This window comes from Cylas formicarius, unplaced genomic scaffold, assembly GCF_029955315.1.
Source record: "Cylas formicarius isolate icCylForm1 unplaced genomic scaffold, icCylForm1.1 PGA_scaffold_8__14_contigs__length_24414737, whole genome shotgun sequence".
Lineage (NCBI taxonomy): Eukaryota > Metazoa > Arthropoda > Insecta > Coleoptera > Brentidae > Cylas > Cylas formicarius.
In genome coordinates this window covers 2,217,394-2,241,927 of record NW_026844361.1, presented here as the reverse complement: position 1 = coordinate 2,241,927, position 24,534 = coordinate 2,217,394, and the positions used below count along the sequence as shown (strand labels likewise).

Sequence of the window (24,534 nt, the reverse complement as noted above, 5' to 3'; positions counted from 1 at the left end):
TGAACAAGACAAACAGAAAAAAATAAAGAATTTGGGATGCACTGGACAAAGTTTTCCTCTGTTAATTTGTCGCTAACAACTTCTTTAACTCCGAGTTCGTCTTTTGGGATCAACCGTTTAAATTTTTAATTTGATTTAAAAATTTTCAGAGAACTTTAACGTCCGGCAATCCCAAAACGAATAGGTTTATAAATAACAAAATAGAAAATCTTAAATGGATGATTCCTAGTTTAATATAAAGGGTAATTTGGGTCAAAAATCGACCGTTCTGGATATTTCGCGCTGTAGGGCGGAAAAATAATGTGTTATTTTTTATTTTAAAAACTAAAATAGCTAGATAAATTAATACGTAAGTATTATTGTTATGAAAACACACTCTCTGTATATTTCTTTAATTTTTCAAAGTGAGCTGAGGCGGACGAATTAAACTACCTTTATTATTCTCTTAACTCAATATAAAGGAAATGACATGGACAACAATTAATTTAAATACTCGGTTAAATTGGAAACTTTTTTATCTGCTGCAATTTTTTCACAAAACTTACAGTTTCCAAATAAAAGAATAAAATGTTTTGGTAAAAAAGTTTCAACCCTATGTACGTGTTGTTGATATAACTGTTATTTTTTTTAAATATTTTTCATACAGTTGATGCATCATAATTTAATTTTGTCCCTGATTACCCTTCAATAATATTTTGACCAGCATGCACCATTATTGAATTAACCATAAGCATAAACCATTATTGAACAATTAAATGGTTAGATAGCAAATTTTTGATTAAATTAGGTCTATTTTGTATTCAAACTAACTGCGTAATGTTCAATAAAGCAATAATAAAAAAAGGACTTAAATCGAGACAGCAGCCAATAAATAAGTTTTCCTTAAGTTAAAGTTTGATTTTGTAATATTTTATTGTTCTGATTTTAAGATAAAAATAGTTGGTTTTTATACAGGACACTCTTAACAGCTTCTTTTAATTCTACGTTTCCATAGGATCTACTGCAAACTTGATTTTTGAAGTGACCCAATACAAATAAATCAGGGGGTGTTATATTTGGGGATCTCACAGGCCGTCTGACTGCTCCCAAGTTGCTTATCCACCTGTTCGTAATAATCTGTACGCCGTTTTGTTCGTTCTGCAACCGCTAGTCGAAGGTTCATAAGATCTTGTGTTACCTGTGTTTGTACAAGGTTTAAATTTCCCGACATGCCAAAATACTAAATCAACAGTATCGCCATCCTAAACTCCCTACCAAAGCCATTCACGATAACGCTTTATGACGCTGTTGATTGTGAAATTTTCATCTGGAGGTTTGCTCCATTTTAACTTAGCAAAACTGATGTAGGTTGACAAGGTTGTCTTTCAGACGATTAAACATATCTCTACCCGGTTGAGGTCTTTCCGAATATTTATTTAAATACAATTCTTCGGTGTTTGCTTCGTTTCTACCGTAGAGAATAAAACATCCCAACATATCATACTATTTGACAAGTAATTCATTTTAAAACTAACAATTTATTAACTTCACACAACGGACACTGACAATAATTACGAATCACCTGGGATACGCTGACATGGCAAACTTGATAGAAAATAAACGGAAAATGGAAATATTATTTTTATTGTTTTTCCGGATTTATCCTCGCAAAACATAAATGATTTACACATGGTTTTAAAGCATTTTTAAAGAAGATTTTGAAAATGTAGAAATTCAATATTGCGCACATAAAAACAACAAAAGTTGATTTCGAACGTACGCAGCATAGTAGACCTAAATTTTTTTGACACCATTTTTAGCATCGCCGTATCCTTTTACCCATATTCTGAAAATTTGAACATTTCCGCTCCCATAATAAGACAAATATGTATACGTAAGAGTATCGATTTAAAATAAAACAAAGCTAGATTGAACAGACGCTGTATCTCTTACAGTTTCCAATATCCCCATGTATATTATCTTATACTGGACACCCTGTATAACCGCTGTATCAAAAATCAACCATTGGGGAGATATGGGGCCACAGATATAGCAGGAAAATAATGTTTTGATTTTTTATCTTAAAAACGAAAAAACATAGAGATCAATAAAATAAAGTTTGTACAGTTTCCCATGTAGATCATCCTATACTGGACAGCCTGTATGGAAAACTACCTTTTATTTTTAAAAAGGAATCATCTTAAGTTTTTCGCATTTGTTTTGAAACTCCCTGCAAATGGTTCAAATTAAATAAAATTATTTAACTAAATATTGGTTGTAAAAGAAACTAATATCATATATGACCAAATTCGAAGCTAAAATACGAAATTTTTGCGGCTGCGTGCAATTGAGTTATAACTACGTCACCCGTCACCCAATATCATTTGAGATTTTCCTAAAACATATTTGATTAACACTGCAGCTTTTAACAAATTCTCTACTAGGACTTTCACATATCACATCATTAACTTTCTTTAAAATTCGAAACTTACAGTGAAAACGAAACATGTCGCAATGCTTGTGAAGGTCCAAGTGAAGATTTTGTTTTCTCTGAAAACCACTATGGACTTAAACTCCCAAAAATAATGCCTGAAAACATTCAAACAACGATAGCCTTCACCGTAAAAGATAATGTAACCGTAGATAATTAATACCACTTGCTCGAACGGCATCGATCAAACAAGGGGGGCAGAAATTTATCCACAACTATCTCGATTACACGCATTCAAATGGGGTAGCTAACCACCCGTATACATAGGGTGGCCCAGGAAAGAGATAACCATAAGGACTTATTGTGCCTAAAGGCTATAGCTAATTATAAAACAAAGGATTTATATCGCTTTTTCGAAAAAAAAAATACTACACTTTATCTCAATAAGTACGATACTGAGGGAAAAAAGTTAAATACAAAAAGTGTTTGCACTAAGTATATATTTTATTTATAGTATTTTCATGTATACAGGATGTGATATTTTAAAAAATTCTAATTATTCACTTGATTTTGAGTATTTTTTGTCATTACATAGCATAGGAAATTTTAAGAAAAAAAAACTGAAGGACCGAGCAATTAATGTATTTGGCACTGCCTGTATCTGTGATGGGTGGTGATGAGATTTAGCGTTCAGATATCTATTAGTGTGTGTTGGTTTTCTATAGACAGTGTGTTCCAAGTGTCCATCTTCGGTCCTTGTGATGTGCACATCTAAAAAGGGTAGACTGTTATCCTCTTCAAGTTCTATTGTAAATTGAATCCTTGGGTGAATGGAATTCAGATGATCTAGGAATTTCAAAAGCTCCTCTTTGCCAAAAGGCCATACAACAAATACGTCATCAACGTACCTTGTCCATAGTTTTGGCTTCAGATTTGCCTTCTCTATTGCTTTCTTTTCGAAGTAAATCATGAAGAGGTTGGCAATCACAGGTGAGAGAGATGATCCCATTGCTGCTCCATCTATTTGTCGGTAAATTTTCCCGTTGTGCATAAAGTAAGCGTTTTTCAGGCAATGTCTTGACAGATCAATTATGTATGGCGGAAGATCTTCGTTTTCTTCTATAAGCAAGAGTGCCTCTTCTACTGGAATACTCGGGTAGAGGGATTTGACATCGAAACTTGCCATAATGTCGTCCTTGTCCATCCTGAGAGAACCTAAAATCTGAGTGAAATGTTCTGAGTTTTTAACATAGGAATCTGCCTTTTCCACTATAGGCTGAAGTGCACTGGCCAGATGTTTTTCCAGCTTGCATAATGGTGAGTTAAAGGCGCTTACGATTGGACGCAGGGGAACCCCGTCCTTATGGATCTTTGGGAGCCCGTAGAATTTTGGGCAACGACTCGATTTTTCCCTCGGAATAAGTTTCTTCTTTGTATCCTCGTTTATTGATGAATCGAGAATTTTGGACTTAGTTGTTTTTTCAAAATATGTCGTGGGATCTCTGGTGACTAGTTTGTATATTGGGTCGTTCAAAATATCCTCCAATTTTGCATTATAATCCGACGTATTCATGACGACAGTGGCATTTCCTTTGTCTGCTGCCATTATTAGAATGTTTTCGATTTTGTTTAGATTCCTTAAGGCTTGCATTTCTTCTCTGCTTAAGTTTGGTTGCGGTGGTTTTGACTGTCTTAAGACTCTGGCGACATCTTGCCTAATTAACTCCGCATCTTGTTCGTCTATGGTGGAAAGACTTGCTTCGACGTTGGAAACGATCTCTTCGACGGGTACTCTTTTTGGAGCTATTGCGTAGTTAAATCCTTTATTCAGTACGCTGACTTCTGTATCGGAAAGATGGTATGCTGAAATATTATGAACTGTACTGCTTCGGTTTGTATTTGGCACTTGTCCTGATTTTTTTGGAATTTGACTGAAGGATTTCTAATTTCTTCCACAGTTTTTTTGACGTGATGTCCTTGTCTTTCTCAGTGCGCCATGATGTTAATAATTCTATGCGGTCCCACAGCAACTGATGGATCTTGTTGCTCAGTTTCAGGTGGAGTCTGAAAAGTTGTAGCTCAGTCTCACTAATTTCGTACCGGGTCCGCCTGATCTGGTCTTGGAGTAGGGCCTTGCTAGCTTTGTCCAGGATAGCTTGTGTCTTTCTGGTGCGTGTGTGATAAGACAACCTTGTAAATGTTGGCAGCAAGTTCTGGTTGCGGCAGCTTTTAAGAAAATTCAAGTTGCACAGCGAAATAACCCTCTTTTGTCTTAGTTTTTCATAACACTTGGTGGCTGTAAAGATCTCCTTCCCGTAAAGGTGTATGATATTCTCACGTATTGATTCACGGATGGAAAAATGTGATGACACTATATTCCGGGATATCATCCGTTCGCTCGTTGAACTCCGACTGGAATCCTGCATCCGACTGGAATCCTGCAAATCTTGCATCCGACTGGAATCCTGCAGACGTTTCGCCAAAATCTCACTTGGCATCTTCAATGCTCGCGCTCCGAAAACACTTCGAACACTGGGAGGTTATCGGCGGTGCGTGCGGTATTTATACTCTGCGCCGGAGATGGTAACGGTGCTGCTTGTGCGTGGGGGGAGGTGGCTCCGCCCCCTGAATTGTCGCGTTGTTAATTTCGCCCGATCGTAGTTGCGATGTCCCCGTTGGCTGCTGCGCATCGCTCTGCTGTTTGATTATCGTTCTCCACGTGTTGGATAAATGCAGAGCGTCGTCTCTCGTATTGAGGTGTCCGGACTTTTCTATTTCGATGGCCTCTCGTATAATCCTAGTCCTAAAATCAGGAATATTAGCTATTTGTTTGCAAGTGCCGAAATCAATTTTATGGCCTGTCTGATGTTGGTGCTGAAACAAAGCAGATGTTGTTTGTTTGTTTCTTATGGCTAAACGATGTTCCTCGAGCCTGGCTGAAATTCTATATATATATATATATATATATATATATATATATATATATATATATATATATATATATATATATATATATATATATATATATATATATATATATATATATATATATATACATGCCATTTATTAACAATAATAATTACTGTCATAAGAATACAGAAACTAAATGCATTTAAGTCTGTAGATGTCACATTACGGTTTTTAGTTGTTGTTTATATCTTCGTCCATCATTTTTAATAACATATAAATGGAAAATCTAACTGCCAAAATGCTTACCTCCTCTAAACATTTTTCTTTGCACAACTCCATTTTTTTCATGTTATTTTATTAACAATTCTAAGAAAAAAATCTAGTTAACTAATCGGTAATACAGTTGAAAAAAATGTTTCCAGAGATGTTTGCATCATTTCATATATTTCTCAACATTTTCTCGTATTTCTCCATACTTATTCAGTATTATCCCTTATTTACCCCGGAAGGTAAGTATGTTCTACCTGCCTCTCCTATTTTACGGGTACAATTTTTAAATGAAATATGCGATGAATCTAAAACATGCGCCACCGATGCGATAGAGGATATTTTATACTATTTTACAATTTATACCTCCCTCCACATGATTGCGATTTGTAGCTTAATGTGGGCTTAATCAAACTCTTTCTACGTTTGACCTTTTTACTGTCTTGTGACGTCACCCAGCCATTTCCGCGATAACTTTCAAACGCCCATTTGAATTTTTTTCTCCGAAATAAATAAGTTAAAAGTAACCACCCTGAATAACATCATATGACACCAAAAGCCCGTCGAATGTACAACTATTATTTCACGCATCTTTACGCTTAAGGATATCGGGTTGATTCAATTACGAACGAGAAATCCAGGGACTTTACAAAACGCAGTTTCGCTCGAGCCGTTTTAAATGTCACCCCTTTTAACATTTCCCCCGAATAATACCGTGAAGTCACGTGCCAGACCGGTCGGCACTTCACGCGCCACTTGCCACCGGCGTCGGCAGTGTTTGTATCGAAAATTTCGACTCCGTTTCGAGTTTCGACGTCGCCGGGCGGTCTTAAAGGTACGGGAAACCGCGATTGTACCGGACAAAATCATGATTTTACAACCTTGCAACGTCGAACTGACCAAAGTGCACTACTACGATACAAGCAAGCGGTAAGCGAGACGTTTCCTTTATTTTTGCGCCGTTTCAATCGCTAACTGCGATTTTTTTTTACATTTCTGGGCCTCGAACTTGTGTTTTCAATTAGCCATCGAAGCGATTCCACAAGAAAACTTTTAACAACGAGAATTTAACAGCCGCTTAATAAACAGAAATAAACAAAACTGCAACCACTTACGTCTTTACAGCCACGTAGGTAAATCACACAACACACCATTTATGCGAGTGACATCTACCACAAACTACTCGGAAATTCTTACCACACTTCTTCGAATTGACGGAATCACAGTTACCAAATTGGTGGTTTTTGCTAAGTTCTAACCATCATAAGCATGGATTATCTTCTTCTCTTCTTTTACAATCTATCCATTGTAGTCGGGTCAAATGCGGAATTTTCAGCAATCAAAACGTATCGATATCGACGATATCCAGGGAGATCGCTCAGAATGGTTTCAACCGAAACGTCCTGATCAAAAAGAATATCTTCGGCCATCGCTGGGTGCTGCGCATCAACGAACTAGACGACAGACTAAAGAAAAAACCGCCCGGAAGGAAACGCACTTTATACGTAGTGGTTTTCTGCTTTATCGTGGTCGCCATTTCGTCCGGGATATTTTTCTCGTTGGGTAATTTAATACATAACGAAACGTACGTGCGATTATCCGTTGGTTTTATTTCAGACCGGTACATATTTAAAGGAAACGATGACGTCATCGCCTCGACGCCTAAAACCGTGTCGCTTGCTAATTTCACGGTAAAAATAATCACCTCTCCTTCTTCGTCAAACTCAAGCGACATAGATTTAAGAAGTAACGTACCCGACCAGACTCGAAACGTGAGCATTTAACTAACCGAAGTGTTTTCCCGGCTTAAAAACCGCGAATAACAAAACATGGAGGGTTCGTTTTTTCAACGCCTTTCTGATTTTTAGGCAACGGCAGAGTTTTGCGTCGATTGCGATCTCGCCGAGGAGGTGTGCATTAAAACGGCCGAACTGGAGCAGCCCAAATGCGTCCGAAAACGCGACAAAAAAGATCCGACCGGTTGCGGAGGCCTGTGCCGAATCGAAGTCGAGTATTGCAAGAGATTGGACAAGCGCAGCCCGGTGCACCAATGCTTGAGGCTCCAACACCTGCTGAAATGTCCCGCGAACATGTTCAACTGCGGCAACATGTGCGTCTCTATCGATAAGAGGTGCGACGGCAAGGTGGATTGTTCGAATAAGTCGGACGAAAAAGATTGCGGTAAGTATACTTCGACCAGAAATATAGTGCTTGTTCGTCGGGCAATTCTTGAAACATGTACATCAAAAAAGATAGTACAAAGTAACAATTTATTACGTTCTATTTCATTACTATGATTATTAATATACAAAATATTAAATATAATCAAAATATTAAATATAATAATAAAGTATCAGTCAAATAAAAATCGTTCAACAATCAACTCCGCCAAATATTTTCTTCTTTTATTACTCGTTTTTCACAGTTAAACCAGCTCTTTACTGATTTTTTACTACCTCTTGCCGAATTACGTTTATTTTACTATCATTAAATTTTGGTGCAGTGCTATTTCTCCTTATATACACTTGCAACTCAGACCAAATCATCTCAGTGGGGTTAAATATGCAATAAAACTCATTTCTGCTATAGAATCGATTTTGCAGTGTTTATTAAAATTGTTTATGTTTAATAATTCCAGAAGTTGTATTTTAGTCGAAAAAATTTTTTTTGTCCGTTTGTCCGTTCTCCGCTTCCGTCTTTTGGTTTTAACTAAATAACTTTCGAACCGTTGGCCGAGACACATAAGCTTATAAGAAATGATCCTGATCCGACGCCGGTATCCATCTTTTTTTCGCGATTTTCAAAGTGTCCCGACATTTGAAGCACTCGACTTCATGAATGCCCTACATGCATTACATAAATGCCCTAATATCTATGATTTTTGAACAAAAAACGAAAATTATGAAATAGTAGTACATATGTACGTATGTATTTACATAATATATGTACATACAAATGTATTGTATATGTACCCAGTATATATAAATATAGTATGTATGCACATATACATACATATATATGTACATATTAAAGTTTACTCTTTCACTGGAAAAAAGTCAGTTATTTGTGACTAACGACCGGATTTCTTATTTTGGTTTTCAACAAAAGCTTCAATTTTATTTAAACAATCATAGAGTGAATCGATTGTGTATTCACTGGTTTTCACAGGAACGCAAGACAATCAACGAATTTTCAACCAATTCATTTGAAGGTGGTTGCTGAGAATCATCTTCCAATTCCTCCTCCATCGTGTCACTTTCGCAGTCATCTTCGATGTTTAACTGTACCGGTTCGGATCTGCAGGACTCGATAATATCTTCATCAGTAGGAAACTCTGAAGTAACAATATCCTCATCCACATGTATAAAATCGTCAAAAAAAGTCAAGGGAATCTCATCTTCTTCTTCCCATTCAGAATACTGACCAAAACCGGCTTTTTTAAAACAATTGGAAATTGTTTCAGGCTTAACGTCGATATTCCATGTTTTCTTCGAAACGTTCCATTGCGGTGATGACTGCATGTTTATTTTTCAAAATTGTAGACACTGTACTTGCCGAAACCCCATACTTCACAGCTACATCTTTATTTTTTGAGCCACTTTCCACTTTTATAACTTTGAATTTTTGAGCAACAGGCAAAGCTTTTAAAGCATGTTTTGATGACATATCAACAAATGCAAAAATTAAAAAATGTCTTTAATATAATGTGTAAATTGAATAGCGACAGTATTTTTCACTTAGTATTAACTAGTAAGTCATACGAAGTTGCACCAAACGTTTCGTACGAGTTATCAAGATATTCGGGTAATCGAAGTTCGAGTATTCAAGACAAACTAACACGCATTTCCTACTTTTGACGCTATTGCCAACCAATTTGGTTCGACTTATCAAAAATTCCAGTTATCGAAGTTCGACTGTATATGCAGCTTTGCCTCGTAACGGAACCTATTGAAAATGGGGGGCTGGGAGGTCGGGAAGTATTCTAAAAAAATTAAAAATCTCGTGTACAATAAACATAATTTTTCAAAAACCGTTTACGAGACCAAAAAAATTCTTAAACCAGAAGACGCAAAAGATTCGGCTCCCTCAACTTTTATCCTTGACAATTTTTCAAAAATATATGTTATAACTGACAGAGTATGATTCAGATCTGACTTGCCTTTATATTGCGATATAGCCCGCATATAAAGCAAAAACTTTTGTATTTAAGGTTGTACAGGGTGTTTCCGATATTCCGTGCTAAATGAGAAATGTGTTAAGTGCCCTAAATTTGCAGATATCAACTTTAAATTTATCAGAGAAGTAAAAGTACGTGTCCACATTTAAACGGTAGAAATTGGGTGTAATCAAATTTTACCAAGTATTTAAAAAAAAATGTTTTTTTTTTTGTAATTTTAGCTTCCAGAAAGATATGTCTTCCTCCTTAATCGTTCACCCGATCGACAAAATTCTTTAACCAGTAGACGCGCAAGACCCAGTGCAATAACATTTATTTCAGGCATTGTTTCGTTTATATACAGGGTTTTCAAATTATAGGCAAAAATTTAAAAGACCTAGAAAATTGTTGAAAATTATTAACCGCAAATCATAAATCGTAAAAAAATATGGCTAATGGGTTCAAACAGTGTGATAGCTGCAACAAGAGCTACAAGTTTTGTATTTGCGGTTTTCGTCTATCATATACGCTACTTATTTTCTCGAAAAGCATTAACTATTTTCAAAAAATTCTTGGACCAAGAAACGTGGAAGATCCAGGGCTATAACCTCTACTTCGACCATTGTTTGAATAATATACAGGGTGTGTTGTTTATGGGCAAAAAATCTAAAGGATCCTAAAAATTTTGGTTTTTGTGGGTAATTATTGGCGATAAATAGAAAACTGTTAAAGATGGGATAATTTTATTTGAACAGTATCGCAAACTGTGTCGAGAGAGAGTTTCAGGTTTCGTCAATTATACAGGGCGCAAGATATTTGGAAAAATATCATTCGACAACGATATTATTTGTACAAATTTTAATATTTACCGATGTTTGCTGTATCTTTGAAGTTCGACGAGTAGTGAAGAACACTTTATACAGGGTACATGCACAATTAAATTACATCGATTTTGAAAGTTCCATAGTGGTCCGCAGGAGCACGATAGAAAAAAAATTGCGCCCCTTTTCCACACGAAATCGCGGATCTGTTTCCTTTTGTAATAAAAAGCTGCTTCGCGCTACGCGCTACGAACTTGCCCTGCCCAGCGACGATTTTTTGAAAGAAATCTTGTTTTTATTGCTGCTCCTACTTCCCCTTCTGAATTTCTTATAAAATTGTAAAAAATTGTACAAAATTCGTTTGCTTCGTAGCAACGACGGTAGGTGCCGCTTTCGTAGTTTTCATTGCCTTGACCCAAATATTTTGTGGTTAGTTTATATACTTTTACTTTCATATTATGACTATTGTTATTATAAATTACATTTAAATTAAATTTAAATTAAAGTTTAACCTATATATTAGAATTTAAACCGTAATTTTAATTCAATTTAAATATAATTTCTATTTGAAAGTCTTCAAATTAGTAAATTATGTTTTGTTGCACAGTAGAAAATAAGGTAAATAAGTTTAGAAATATTTTTAGACGATTTTATTGTCCAATAACATGATCCACATCCAATAATAATGGAATTTAGAATTGACAAGATTATTCTATACAAACAAAGGTAACATCATCAAAGTTTTTAATTTTTCTCTTTCCTTGGGCAATCTACAAGTTGGAGTATTAATATTTGAGTTTATTTCAGTGTCAATTTGTTTAAACTTGTTATAAATGGGAAATGCATCAAATCTAGAGAAAAATGATTTCCACAAACGTAGAAAATATGTTCTTCGATGTTGCCAATACTATTTACAATATAAATCATTATTTGAGATGGAAACTTATGAAAAGGTTTATTAATGTAAATCAGGAGATTGTAGAAACATATTTATTAGAACACCCTGGAAATTTGGAAGAATATATTAATGTCATACTCGTACTCAAAAATTAGAGTTTGATAATGGCGCTAAAAATATTTAAACAGAGCCAAATACTGAGTACTTCAGTTTGTAGTGCGCCCGCGATAGTCGATGGAAGTTCCTAGAACTGTGCGAGTGGGGGGGTTAAAACGGTAGCGCTGGAGACGGACGGGTAGTATGGGGTTACGAGGTTAAGAGGCCGGTTCATCGTTTTTGAATCCGGACCCGGCAGACCGCCTCAAATAATGTTATTTTGTTTTCAGTGTTGGTCGTGGGACAGTATTAGGTTCCCAATACTGCTCCTCTCAAGTGTATCCTTGGTTTTCGCAAATATACGCTGTTTATACTCCAGAATTCCACGAGATTTTATTATGTGTTTTCACGTAACCGCAGAACAGTTTGTGAAGACCGCAACAAGTTATTTATTCTGCTTTGTGCAGTCTTCTGCAGAAATAATTAGTGTTTGTTAAGTCTAATTTTTTAATGAAATCATTTTTTCAATCGGAACTTCTTGGTTGACATCCCTAACTGAAATTATATCCTGAAAAGGTGATAGCAATAAGAAATTATGCAAGTCCCTGTCAAGATCCTCAAAATTTCTTACCTGTCTTACTGCCTTAGTTATATCACTTTGCATTAGGCATTAAGTTAAAAATTGATCAGATACGTGTGAGGTATCTTGAGTTGCTCAATTAAAATTGTTTTCTAGGTATAAGAATCATATTCAGTAAGCTGGAAGTTTTATCTGTAATTCGCGCTGGTACTGTAATAATTTGTAAATTAAGAGAAACAACTTAATCAGAAAAGTTTCTTGTTTAGAGATCTGTTCACCGTAATAGGTTTGCATTTATATTACCGCCGCAAATTATATTAGCCGGAAGAAATTCGCAAACCCGACTTTCAAAATATTTAAAAATTAGTGGAAATTGCTCTTTGTCGTCGGTTTCATTCAATCCAGACCTCTTCCAAAACATTGTGGCGGTAAACATAACATTAAACTGTAAGTTATGCTTTACATACAACGCTACTCATTCACCCCGACAATCTCTGACTACTCGCGTCAGTTAATTTGAACCATTTCGTTATCCATGTTTGGTGAAAACCAAATCCTCGAAGATCCCACTATATCTATTGCTGTTTTTCAATTATAACTGTTAGCTTAGTAAAGTGTGAAACAAGTGAGATGCTTCATTAAAAAAAAAAGAAATTTGTATATTAATAAATAAGACTGTATATGCGATTGACTTTCGTCTTTAAATCATATTTTTCTATCTTCAAATTTTGTATATATCTTCCCTCCAGCAGGCTTCACATTTTCTTTGTCCATTCATTTCCTATCCAGAAGAAGAGGTTTGTACCTACCTACTTACTGACCAGTTTCTTGGTGATAACATTTTTTGTGTTTTTCAATTTTTTTCATATAAAAGAAGACCATATTTCTCTGACTCAAGCTTTCAAACTTAACGATTGCGACTGTTCTTGCTCCTGAAATTTTGGATCCCAATACGATAACAGAAAGTTACCATTGCTCACACCAAGACTTTCTTCAGGAATCCTCGTTATCTGATTTATTTAATTGATGGCAGACTTCACAGCCCAATAACAGATTACAAACACAAATCTTATTTATATTAAGAGCACATTATCGCAAAAAATAAAACTAAGTTTCTTGTAAAAACCAAAAAAAAAAACACCAGCGCATAAGGAAATACATACTCATCGAAGTGAAATTTGAAGATAACACTAAATACATTTTTTCAAATGATTTTTGAATGAATTGGTGGAAGTACAATTAAAAATGTTCATTCCGTTTTTTTTTACTTCTAATGGCCACGACTGCAATTGGTCACTCGGTCAGCTTACGATAAGTGTAACATATACAAAAATCCTGAAGAATGCCTTCCTTAAAGAAGGGTCTGCAACAATCCATCATCCTCCAGATTGATTAACATATACAAAAACGGGAACAACTTCTAAATAAATTGTCATAAAATGACGACGGATTCTTCAAACGGTTCCAGCAATTATCTTATACAGGATATCCGATCCCATCCGGCCTGGTTACCAGCGTGACATCATGGAACATCACAAATCCGTGTACGTCCGCGTAAAACGAACACTATTTCTCAAAATTATAACAAATGTACAAAACAACATTTTCTTTAAACAACACTAACTTGAACCGATTTCTACATTTTTTTTCGAACCGGACAGGAGCCACGTTCGCCATGTGCAATAGTTCCATCGAAGGGTCCTTTTTGGTTGGTTAAGTTCACACCCACTTCCTTCTTGAAGACCATAACCTCATAACTGGCATAACCTGACATACTGTTATACCTATTAACAATTATAGCACTGCATTATCAAAAGTTACTAATTATCAACAATAATTTTTGAGCGCATTATAGTAACGTTGTTTAATCAATTATAGTTTGTTTCCATAATTTAGAGATTATTCTGTGGAGCTTTTATTATTTTCTAGTCTATTCGAAATAAACTAAATCAAAAACGCTTAGCCTATTCCAGTCGGTTAACTCTTTTTTTACTCTATTGTTAGATTTAAATAAATCGAGATTGTTTTAAAGACGACTTTTCCGATCTTGGCGTCAATGTCGAGCGGTGCATGCCAGAGCAGGGCATCAAACTGATGCCCGTCGCCACCCTCTGCGGCGTCCCGGCTCACGCGCGCGAATAGACCCGAAGATTTCCCGACGCATCCGAAATCGATAGATCGCGCCAATATTTAAATATTCGAACGTAATCTAACACGGCCAAACTGACAACATTCCGCTCTCGGAATGCATGACTCATTTGAAGTGTCACAGACATGAACACACAGAAAAAAAACAAAGTTTTATTTCTTTACAGCAACGTTAAAATATATAGATGTGTACATCGGTAAAAATTCGTAAACCTTTCATTCTGCAGATTTATCATCAGCCGTCCCAGAGTTCCCTGTAATGAACAAAAAACGAGAATTCATCAATCAAATGAATTTCACAAACAATTGGGACTAGATTTACGTAATAACTCACAAGCTGACAGACACGATGGAAATTCTGTAGTAAGCACGCATTTACAAATACAGAGTTGACTTGAGTAGCACGATGGAAATACTGCAATAAGCACGTATTTGCGATGGGCTCTCAAACAACAAAATCAAAACACAGAGTTGACTTGAGCAGCGCGATGGAAATACTGCAATAAGCACGTATTTGCGATGGGCTCTCAAACAACAAAATCAAAACACAGAGTTGACTTGAGCAGCGCGATGGAAATACTGCAATAAGCACGTATTTGCGATGGGCTCTCAAACAACAAAATCAAAACACAGAGTTGACTTGAGCAGCGCGATGGAAATACTGCAATAAGCACGTATTTGCGATGGGCTCTCAAACAACAAAATCAAAACACAGAGTTGACTTGAGCAGCGCGATGGAAATACTGCAATAAGCACGTATTTGCGATGGGCTCTCAAACAACAAAATCAAAACACAGAGTTGACTTGAGCAGCGCGATGGAAATACTGCAATAAGCACGTATTTGCGATGGGCTCTCAAACAACAAAATCAAAACACAAAATACTCCAAAGACTATTTAAATTAGTTTTATATACACAACTCAAATCAATCTAACACGGCACAACAAGTCAAATTATGTACTTACAATTGTCTAGTTGTAATAATCTTTGGAAATCGTCAGGCGTCCAATCAGTAGGCCAATGCCGCAACTGATCCTTAGAACATTTAAAAGTTTTCGGAGTACCTAATTTCTTAATCAAATACCGATTATTGGTAAGTGATCTCTTGATTATGTAAGGACCAACAAATTCACAAGAAAACTTTTCAGGTCTTTGACCTCGGCTTAACAAAACAGTATCACCTACTTTATACAGCTGATTGTCTCTTCGCTTCTTATTTAGATAATTCAACTGCCTTTCTGAATTTTGCCGTAGTTTCTTTATAACTGCGGAATAATCCACTGGAGATTTAGTTTCATCAGGGATTGGCAAATCGGTTAAGACTGTACGAATTTGAGGCGTTTGACCCTCTCGACCAAATACTAACTTAAAAGGTGAGCAACCAGTCGTCTTTTGTTTCGTAGTATTGATTACTAACTGGATCTTCCATACTTTGTTCGGCCAATCTGTTACTTTATTGGATTCAACTCTTAACAAATTGGTAATAGTTCGCATATAGCGTTCTATTTGTCCGTTGGAGCGATGAACACCGGGGGTTGTCACGTGTAATTCGATGCCAAAATATTCGGTAAATGATTTAAATATTTTTGCTATGAAATTAGTTCCAGCGTCGTGAATTAGTTTGGAGGGCGTGCCAAATATGCTGAGGAATTTAGCAAAATTTTGTGTTGTTTCTTCTGTAGTAACGGTGGATTGAGGATATAGGAGACAGAATTTGGAGAAGGCGTCAATTATAACAAGGATATATTTATAGTTTTTTGGATTACCTGGTAAGGGGCCCAGACAGTCGACATGAACTGTATGGAATGGTTCATCGGGCTTTGGGATAGAAGTAAGGAAGCCTTGTTTAGGACCCGTCTGATTTTTTCGTACTGCACATATCAAACAGTGTTCAACATACTTTTTAACATACCTGGTCATATGGGGAAACCAAAAGTAAAGTCTGATTGAGGCAAGAGTTTTTTCCCAACCTATGTGACTTTGATCATCGTGAAATATTTTCAAAAGACTATAACGGTTATTAGATGGTACAAAAAGTAAAGACTGAGACGATTTGTTATTTTTATTGGTTGTAATACGAAATAAGGTCTCTTTTTCTAATTTATATTTTCGTTTGACATCATCTTTAGCATCGTTCAAAGATTGAATGATTTGTTTACATTCCTCATCTTGACTTTGTGATACGGTAAGCCAATTTTTATGAAAATTGGGTTGTGAATCGATATGAGCTACAGTTTCAATTGGGTTCCTGCTAAGGAAGTCAACATGAGATATTTCAGAGCCCTTACGATAAACAATTTCGAAGTCGAAATCCTGCATATAAGCCCACCAGCGGGCGGTCCGCGGCTTAAGTTCTTTTTTGCTTGCAGATAATTTTAAGGAATTGCAATCAGTTACTAAAGTGAATCTTAATCCAAGCAAATATACACGAAAATTTTTTAAAGCTTTCACAACGGCCAGAGTCTCTAGTTCAAACGAATGATACATAGCTTCATCTGGATTGGTTTTTTGACTGAAATATTCAACTGGACGAAAGGTATCACTGTGTTTCTGCAATAAAATAGCACCGAAACCAATACTGCTCGCATCAGTATGCAATTGAGTCTCTAAATTTGAATCGAAAATTGACAATAGGGGTTTTTGAGTAAGGACATCAATAACATACTGCCTTGCTTTTTCACATTCAGTCGTCCAAACAAAGGGAACATCATTACGAGTCAAGTGAGTTATACAAGCTACTTTGGAAGAAAAAGCGGGAATAAATTTACGGAAGTAGCTCGCCAAACCGATGAATTGGCGCACTTGTTTCACGTTAGTGGGTGACAGACTTTCCTTGACTGCTTTAACTTTATTCGGATCAGGTCGGATACCATCAGCCGATATTTGACGACCTAAATAGGTGATGTTTTGCATAAAAAATCGACATTTACGAAGGTTAATTGAAAATCCGGCTTTAGACAAAGCATCAAGAACTAATTTTAGTTTACAAAATCCATCCTCAAGTGTGATGGAGGGTATTACTATGTCATCCATGTAAACAACCGCGGTGTCATATTTTAGGTTACCTAAAGCCATATTAATTGCTCTCTGAAAGACCGCAGGACCATTGGCCAGTCCAAAAGGCATTTTTAAATACTCATACTGACCATCCGGTGTCACGAAAGCGGTTTTTGGAATCGACTCGGGATTAATCGGGATTTGGTGAAAGCCCGAAGCCATATCAAGTGACGTGAAAAATTTATTTTTGCCTAAACGATCGAGCTGATCGTCAATACGTGGCAATGGATACCGATCTCTTAAAGTTATTTTATTCAAATGACGATAATCGACACACAATCGAAATGTCCCATCTTTTTTCTTAACGAGTATAATCGGGCTCCCAAATGGAGAATTGCTCTCCCGGACGATTTCGTTTTTAATTAGATCAGCAACGATGCCACGTACTTTCTGACGCTCAAACTCCGACATACGGTAGGGATGGTGATAAACAGTTTTGTTTTCTGTCAATGTGATGGTTAATTCCCCGGTATTGACAGGTTTAATGGTAAAATCAGTAGCAGTTGACAAATTCTGATAATTCCCCAGCAGTTTGATTAGTTCAGCCATTTCTGCATGCTCCAGATCACTTGTTATTTCCGAGTTATGAATGGTTCGAGTAGAATTTGTAAGCGCAAGCATGGGCATAATTTTTTGAACGTTTTTATTTTTTATTAAAACTACATTATTTTCGTAAACATTTTCACCAACGATAACGTCATATTTGGAATGACTATGCGGCACAATAACAAGATCAAGCGTTATTTTTATTTCGGGAAACTCTACCAATGCTTTGGTAAAAGAAAAAGAATTATGTATGGTACCGTCGAACCATCGTAAAGGAGTAACACGCGGAATTTTCTTTAGATTTAATTTGTCTACCAACGTTTCTTTTATTAGCGAACACGTGGAGCCGGTATCAATTAAACAATTTGTAGTGTAACCCGAAATAACGATAGGCACAGTTTTTAACTTGTTTTCATTAAAATTATGTGAATTGAGCAAAACGTGATGAGATTTAAATTTCTTTACGGTTGGGTCCTGTCCGGACTCTGAAACTTCACTTCCTCGACTTTGTTTATTTTGCCGACGAAAACAATTTTCAATGCCGTGACCAGGTCTTTTACAATATCGGCAAACATCAAACCCTTTATTATCCGAGTTATTGGTATTCTTAGTTTTAGATTTACAATCGCGAGAAAAGTGTCCCGATTGACCGCAAGAATAACAATTTGCCTGCGTCGTTTTTTTGTGTGAAAATACATTATTTTTCTTATTCAATTCGGATGCCGATTTTTCGACCAGAGGAATTTTTATGTAATTAGAGAGAAATGCAATTAAATCACTAACAGAGGCGGCACTACAATTATAGGCCGCAGTTCTGACCGCAAGATCGTCTATTGAATGAGCAATTATTTCGATCAAATCCGAATCAGACCAACTTGCCCGCGTGCGCTTTAATTTTTCTAATTTAATTCTCGCGTATTCAACATAACTGCGCGCATCGGAACTACGATAATTTACAGCATCGCTTAACAGTTTACCCAAATTCTTTTGTTTGGGAAAAGATACAGAAAAGTCAAATTTAAAATTTTCCCACGTTTCTTCCGTGGGTTGCCATGCCGAAAACCATCTTAGTGCAGATTTTTGCAAAAATGGACCAATTCTACTCACGGTTTCCCGATCTGACCAAGCAAATTCGTTCTTATACCCTTCAATTTTTTGTAACCAAATACCACTATCCATATTGTCGGGGTCAAAACTCGGCAAGGCCAACGAAATGGGAGTGGTTTGGGTGGCTGGCGATGTGGTTGATGTCGGCGACGGCTCCTTTGTACCGACACGCTGTTGCAAATTCTCAAGGATCGACGCTATGGCGCCCAAAGATCGATTCAGTTCTTCTTCGGCCATTATAGCACACTCCAAATTACGTTAAACGATTACACGTGTACCCCACACCTGATGTTAGATTTAAATAAATCGAGATTGTTTTAAAGACGACTTTTCCGATCTTGGCGTCAATGTCGAGCGGTGCATGCCAGAGCAGGGCATCAAACTGATGCCCGTCGCCACCCTCTGCGGCGTCCCGGCTCACGCGCGCGAATAGACCCGAAGATTTCCCGACGCATCCGAAATCGATAGATCGCGCCAATATTTAAATATTCGAACGTAATCTAACACTATTATAAAGTTTAACTCTTACTTCAGGAGGCCGAGCATTACACACTTTTGATCCAGTACAGTATATATGTTTACGGCATGCTACATGATTTATATTGGTTTTATAATAGTTGGTTTTTAAAATAAATCTTATCACTGATTTGATATACAGTTGTTTAATAGTAAGCAAATTGCTCTCCTCAAAGATTAAGTTAGTCGGGTATCGCTTTTTGTTTTAAATATAAAAAAACTGCAAACTCGGCACATGCGTTCCACAGGCATTACCCTGCACCCACTAATCCATAGTTCATTATAAGCTCTATTAGCGAAAAATATACCACCTTATAGATTAGTGTTCTGATTTTGCTAGTTACATAATTAGTATCATTGTTCAAAGTAAACAGTTCGTCATCAATCGGTATGCCCTGTATATATTTTGTAACCGTTTTTCTTTTTAAGAAAGTTGTTACATTTACAACCTACGTCTGACTCATAATAGGATCCATGAAGTCTTGGTTTCTGAATATTATTAGGTAGAGATTTTCTCGATAAAGCGAAGGTAATAAAATGTATTTTGTTTATGTTTAAGGACAATAAACTATGGTCTAGCCATTAACTTAACCTTCTTAAGGTTAATTCCTCCATTCTAATCACTGCTGCATCATCAGCAAAACAAAACACATTCCTATCATTAGTTACAGACATTATTACGTTAATGTAAATGTTAAACATCAGCGGACCAAACACCGTGCTCTGCGATACACCAAGTGCCGCCTGTAACCTATTAACGTATCCGCTATTTTCACAATGTGTTCTCTTACTTGAATAGGATCTATATAGGTTATTTGCTACTCCTCTTACACCAATATCAAACAGTCTCTTCAGTATGATTCCGTGTGCCGCAGTATTCCAAAGCCTTAATCAATCAAACTGATTGTCATTAAAAATAATGACAATCAGTTTTCCAAAAATTTTTTGGATATATCGAGGACTTCAATTATTTTACTAACAGTGCTTGTTGGTGCAACCGGTCTATAGGTATTAGTCAAACAATTGCATTTTTGAGAACAACAGGGAAGACCGCAGTACTGAATACACAATTTACAATATGCTTCAAAGGGCTTAAGATGTACAATATTTATTTTTATTGCTTCAGAGTTTATGTTATCCTCGCCCTCTTTCATACCATTTTTTAAAATTTTTATGTGATCCAAAATTTCATTGTTATTGTTATTCATCTGTAATTTTTTATAGTGCAAATAGTAAGCATTTTCTTATTAGTTTTGATAATTCGTTTTTATATTTTTTATATAATCATTTCAAATATTTAATTTATTTTTGTTCAAAACGCATTGCTTTTTTAATTTGTCCCTATTTCGAATGGAAATCAGGAGAGCGCTCTTTATTCAAGGTTTTAAAATTTTTTTACTGTTCACTTTTCTAATTACCTTCATCGCTCCACCAATGCAACCTTTAATCTTTTCAAAAAAGGTATTTGTGGACACATTCACATTGTTATTCTGTTAAACATCATTCCATGATTCTTTTGAAATACAGGGTGCGGCGAAATGATAGGTACTATTTGGGATGTTAATAAAAACCAAACTACATAAAGCAAACATTTTTTTAAATTATTTTTGAAATGTACATTTTATGCCATTTAGGAACGTTATTTTTTTTTTAAATGATGTATTTTAAATGACGGCCATTATTGTCGATGCACTCTTGTAGGTTTTCGCGGAAGCGCATCATTACCCGAGGGATCATTTCTTGGGGAATAGACATGGGAATGTTTTGAACAATATCCCGGCATAAATTTGCACGAGTTTCAAAATCTCTTGCGCTTAATTCCTGCACTACCATCATTTTGTATGGATGCATTTGCAACATCAAACTGATTACGAAAGGCGCGCTGCGTCGCTATTACAGATTCCCCATTTCTAATAAACTCCTCGACAACGATGCACTCCGCTCCAAGCCATGTCGATAATTGAAAATTGCATACTTTTGTCTGCCTAACGAAAATGCGTACACAGTGTTGCCGGTTTTACAAACCGAACAACCACTATTTTATATCCTGCCTACCTTTTTGCCGCACCCTGTATATTTCGAGAGCAAGTTGTGATTAAGATATGTAAAGGTATTCTTTTTATGAGATGTTGGTTGGGCAAAGTTTAATATCATTAAATCATTCGTTCATTATCATCATTAATAGCGCATTTTTTCTTTTAACAAAATAGTGATCGATATAAGTTGCAGTTTCGTTTGTTCTTCTTGTTGCCTTGTTTATCTTGCTGGCAAAACCTTAACTCTGCATAATTGTTAAGTAGTCATTCGAAATTGGACATTCATATCCCTCACTATGATGCACACACGATTTTCAACTTGCACTATGGTATCCAGCACTCCGCTTAATTACTCAAGTTTGCATCAATAGCATGTGTACGAACGTTTATAAATTTCAGATTGCTTTTTTCTATGCTCCTGGTAATATACTTCTTTAACATACAACAAACAACCATCAAAAGTGTTAAGAGTGCTGTGGTTCCATAAAACACAGTATACTAAAGTCACTTGTGCCGTTCTGACATCACAATCTCTACCAGACTAGAAAGTTACTATACACGCTCCTTATATTTACATGCATCAAATTAATACCACCGACACTCATAAAATAGACAGACCCAAACGGTCATTTTCACTAATTAGTGTTCTGTGGTGGTTTTCAGCTTGCGATTTAGAAACGCATTTTCAGTGCGGAAATTTGACATCGTGCGTTGATATTAATAAAAGGTGCGACGGCGTAGTCGACTGCTGGGACAAGACCGACGAAATTGGCTGCGACAAAGGTAATTGTGTGCCTATTGCGGCCTTTATATCGCTACCGGATAAAATTGGAGGGAAGAAAATTGTTTCTAGCGTTCAATGTTTGGTTTTCTAGTACCTACATGGGCAAAGGTAGCTTTTTTTCTCGCACATGTCGAATCACTTTTATAGATAATAATAAACAAAGTTTTTTTTCTCTCAATTTTTTTGAAATTTATAAAACGGGTGATCTATTTTGTTTTTTTTTGCAGCAGTCAGGTGCGACGACGGTCACATACCGTGCTTAAACGGTGAATGCATCCCGAAGGAAAAGTTCTGCGACAAAAGAATCGACTGCCGAGATAAATCCGATGAACCCAAGTGGTGCCAATAGAAATAAAATAATTTTTGATAAAACGATCGTCTTATTAAAAAGTCATAACAAAAACCATACGTGACAATATAGTCACAGATCTGAGCAAAAATCGGATAGGAAGTCTAAAAACGCAGAGATTTTGGACCCGATGAGCTGGCTCGAAGCGCACCGCTTGAGAAAATTGGAAAATTGTTCCAACACGTCCTGAAATATCAATTAACGAATTAACAGTCCAAGCATAGGAGTTAAATTGTAAAAAATGACTATTAAAAAAGAGAGTTCCGGATTGTAGTGCTAGTCCTATTTAATTCTTTGATGATTACGGTTACCCTAAAATTATAGAGAAAAGTAATAAAAATGAAATGCTAGCTAATTAATACCGCGTTATTTGGAAAGTATAAAACACAACAAAAAGTAAAATAACCACGTTATCATGCTACTAGATTATAACAGCAAACTTTTTCATTTTTTCTTTCCCATTATAAAATTAACGAAGGAATATGTCATTACTTGTACACTGTGTCCGATTTTGGTCGCAACTAAGGGCTATGCCCGTTGTCAGTGAAGATGGTGGTAACTGGTAGAGGATGATTTTGGAAATTTTTTTATCTTGGGTATCCTATGAAATATCGGGAATGTGAAAAGATCATCTGACATAGATTTTTACGTAGAATTCAGAGGCGCAATCAGTTTTTCTCTGGTTTCGTATTTCTTTTTTTTTAATAGTCCAATTTGATTTCGCTTGGTATATCTAACAGTATGAGGTTATTTGCACAAATGCATTCAAAAAATGATTTTACCTTATTTATTCCTGACAATACTTACACAATAAGTTTTATAATTTGCATATAGGTCACTTAACATTTTATTTGTAATTTTGGAGATAATTAGATAGGTACTGATGTAAGTGTTTTAGATTTTTTTTGTCGGCATATTTAAAAAGTAAAATAAATGTCAATTGCCACAATAATATCAGATAGCTCCCAGCAGCCACTGAAACAGCTTTTGAACATTTGCGAATGCAACCTCCTGTTATTCTGAAAGCTTTGGAAATGATTGAAACTGTGTGTGGGTTGTGCGTAAGAGAATATACTCGATATTTTGAATAGTTCTTTTAGCTTTATAAATTAAATTAAAATGCTAATATTTAATAATTTGTAGGTAGACGTAGCCAAAAGTAAAAACTCTTGTTTCTTTGACTTGTTTTGTCAAAAAAAAAAATTGAATGTTTTCTGCAGAACAATGAAAATCATTAAGCAGCTTCGCAATTATATTTCCAAAGGTCATAAGTGAGTGCTTCTTGACTATCCAGAACGAGAGATCGTTTTTTAAAGATTTTAAAAGCAAAGTAAGTTCAGCACAGATGAATTGTTCACCCGCATTCTAAAACATGCAACAAAAAGAACAGACCCCTAGTTTGCAGGATTTTTAAAGGAGGCAGATACCTACAAACTCTGAGGAAATTACTCTAGAACTGTCGGAAAATATTGCATTGGTCATAACTCTGTCTCTTAAGGGAATAATAACTTTCGTCAAAGAGGGACTTGTTAGATGTCAATTTTAGACTGTTTTATGGGGCTAATGAAGTATATAAAAGACGATAGCATGGTTGAAAGACGAGAGGCAATTGATTCAACCTACGAATCAGACCAATAATTATTTTTAGCGCTATTATAACCCTCTATATTTTCTACTTACCTACATACTTGGAACAATATCATTTTTATGAACGAGAAATTTAAGTTTCTGAAAATTACTAATTGGGGTAGATACTTATTATGTCATTGTAGAGTATTGTCGATGCATTAAATATTTCTCTATGATCAGTGCATAAGCTTGTTTCTGAATGCATCAAAACCGATCATGAACAT

At 35.9% G+C, this 24,534-nt stretch overlaps 2 protein-coding genes across 7 annotated transcripts in view; one reads left to right on the top strand and one right to left on the bottom strand.

Annotated features, from left to right (window-relative positions):
* Window positions 1-6,393: 6,393 nt before the first annotated feature.
* Window positions 6,394-22,768, top strand: LOC132705867 (low-density lipoprotein receptor-related protein 5-like). 2 transcript variants are annotated; one of them, XM_060676809.1, is made up of 6 exons: window positions 6,394-6,517; window positions 6,924-7,150; window positions 7,205-7,359; window positions 7,456-7,768; window positions 22,212-22,331; window positions 22,563-22,768. In XM_060676809.1, the coding sequence occupies exons 1-6, from the start codon at window positions 6,456-6,458 to the stop codon at window positions 22,679-22,681; spliced, it is 996 nt and encodes a 331-aa protein (XP_060532792.1). In that variant the 5' UTR covers window positions 6,394-6,455; the 3' UTR covers window positions 22,682-22,768. The 2 variants fall into 2 exon arrangements, with proteins under 2 accessions (XP_060532792.1, XP_060532791.1); XM_060676808.1 differs by having other exon boundaries at window positions 22,560-22,767.
* The window catches only part of LOC132705866 (codanin-1), a 34,427-nt gene continuing 23,595 nt past the window's right edge, over window positions 13,703-24,534 (bottom strand). The window contains exon 8 of one of the 5 annotated variants that reach the window (XM_060676807.1): window positions 13,703-13,922. In XM_060676807.1, the coding sequence (XP_060532790.1) occupies window positions 13,917-13,922 (6 nt within the window). In that variant the 3' untranslated portion in view covers window positions 13,703-13,916. Of the gene's footprint in view, window positions 13,923-22,683; window positions 22,868-24,534 lie in introns of those variants that run through there. The other 4 variants (XM_060676806.1, XM_060676803.1, XM_060676805.1 and 1 more) reach the window with 4 other exon arrangements.

What these genes read in the sequence shown, in the direction of transcription:
- LOC132705867 (XM_060676808.1), top strand. Translation starts at nt 6,456, where the DNA reads ATGATTTTACAACCTTGCAACGTCGAACTGACCAAAGTGCACTACTAC. An exon ending in TACTACGATACAAGCAAGCG is followed by an intron (nt 6,518 to 6,923) that starts GTAAGCGAGACG and finishes CGGAATTTTCAG; the next exon opens with CAATCAAAACGTATCGATAT. An exon ending in GTCGGACGAAAAAGATTGCG is followed by an intron (nt 7,769 to 22,211) that starts GTAAGTATACTT and finishes GGTGGTTTTCAG; the next exon opens with CTTGCGATTTAGAAACGCAT.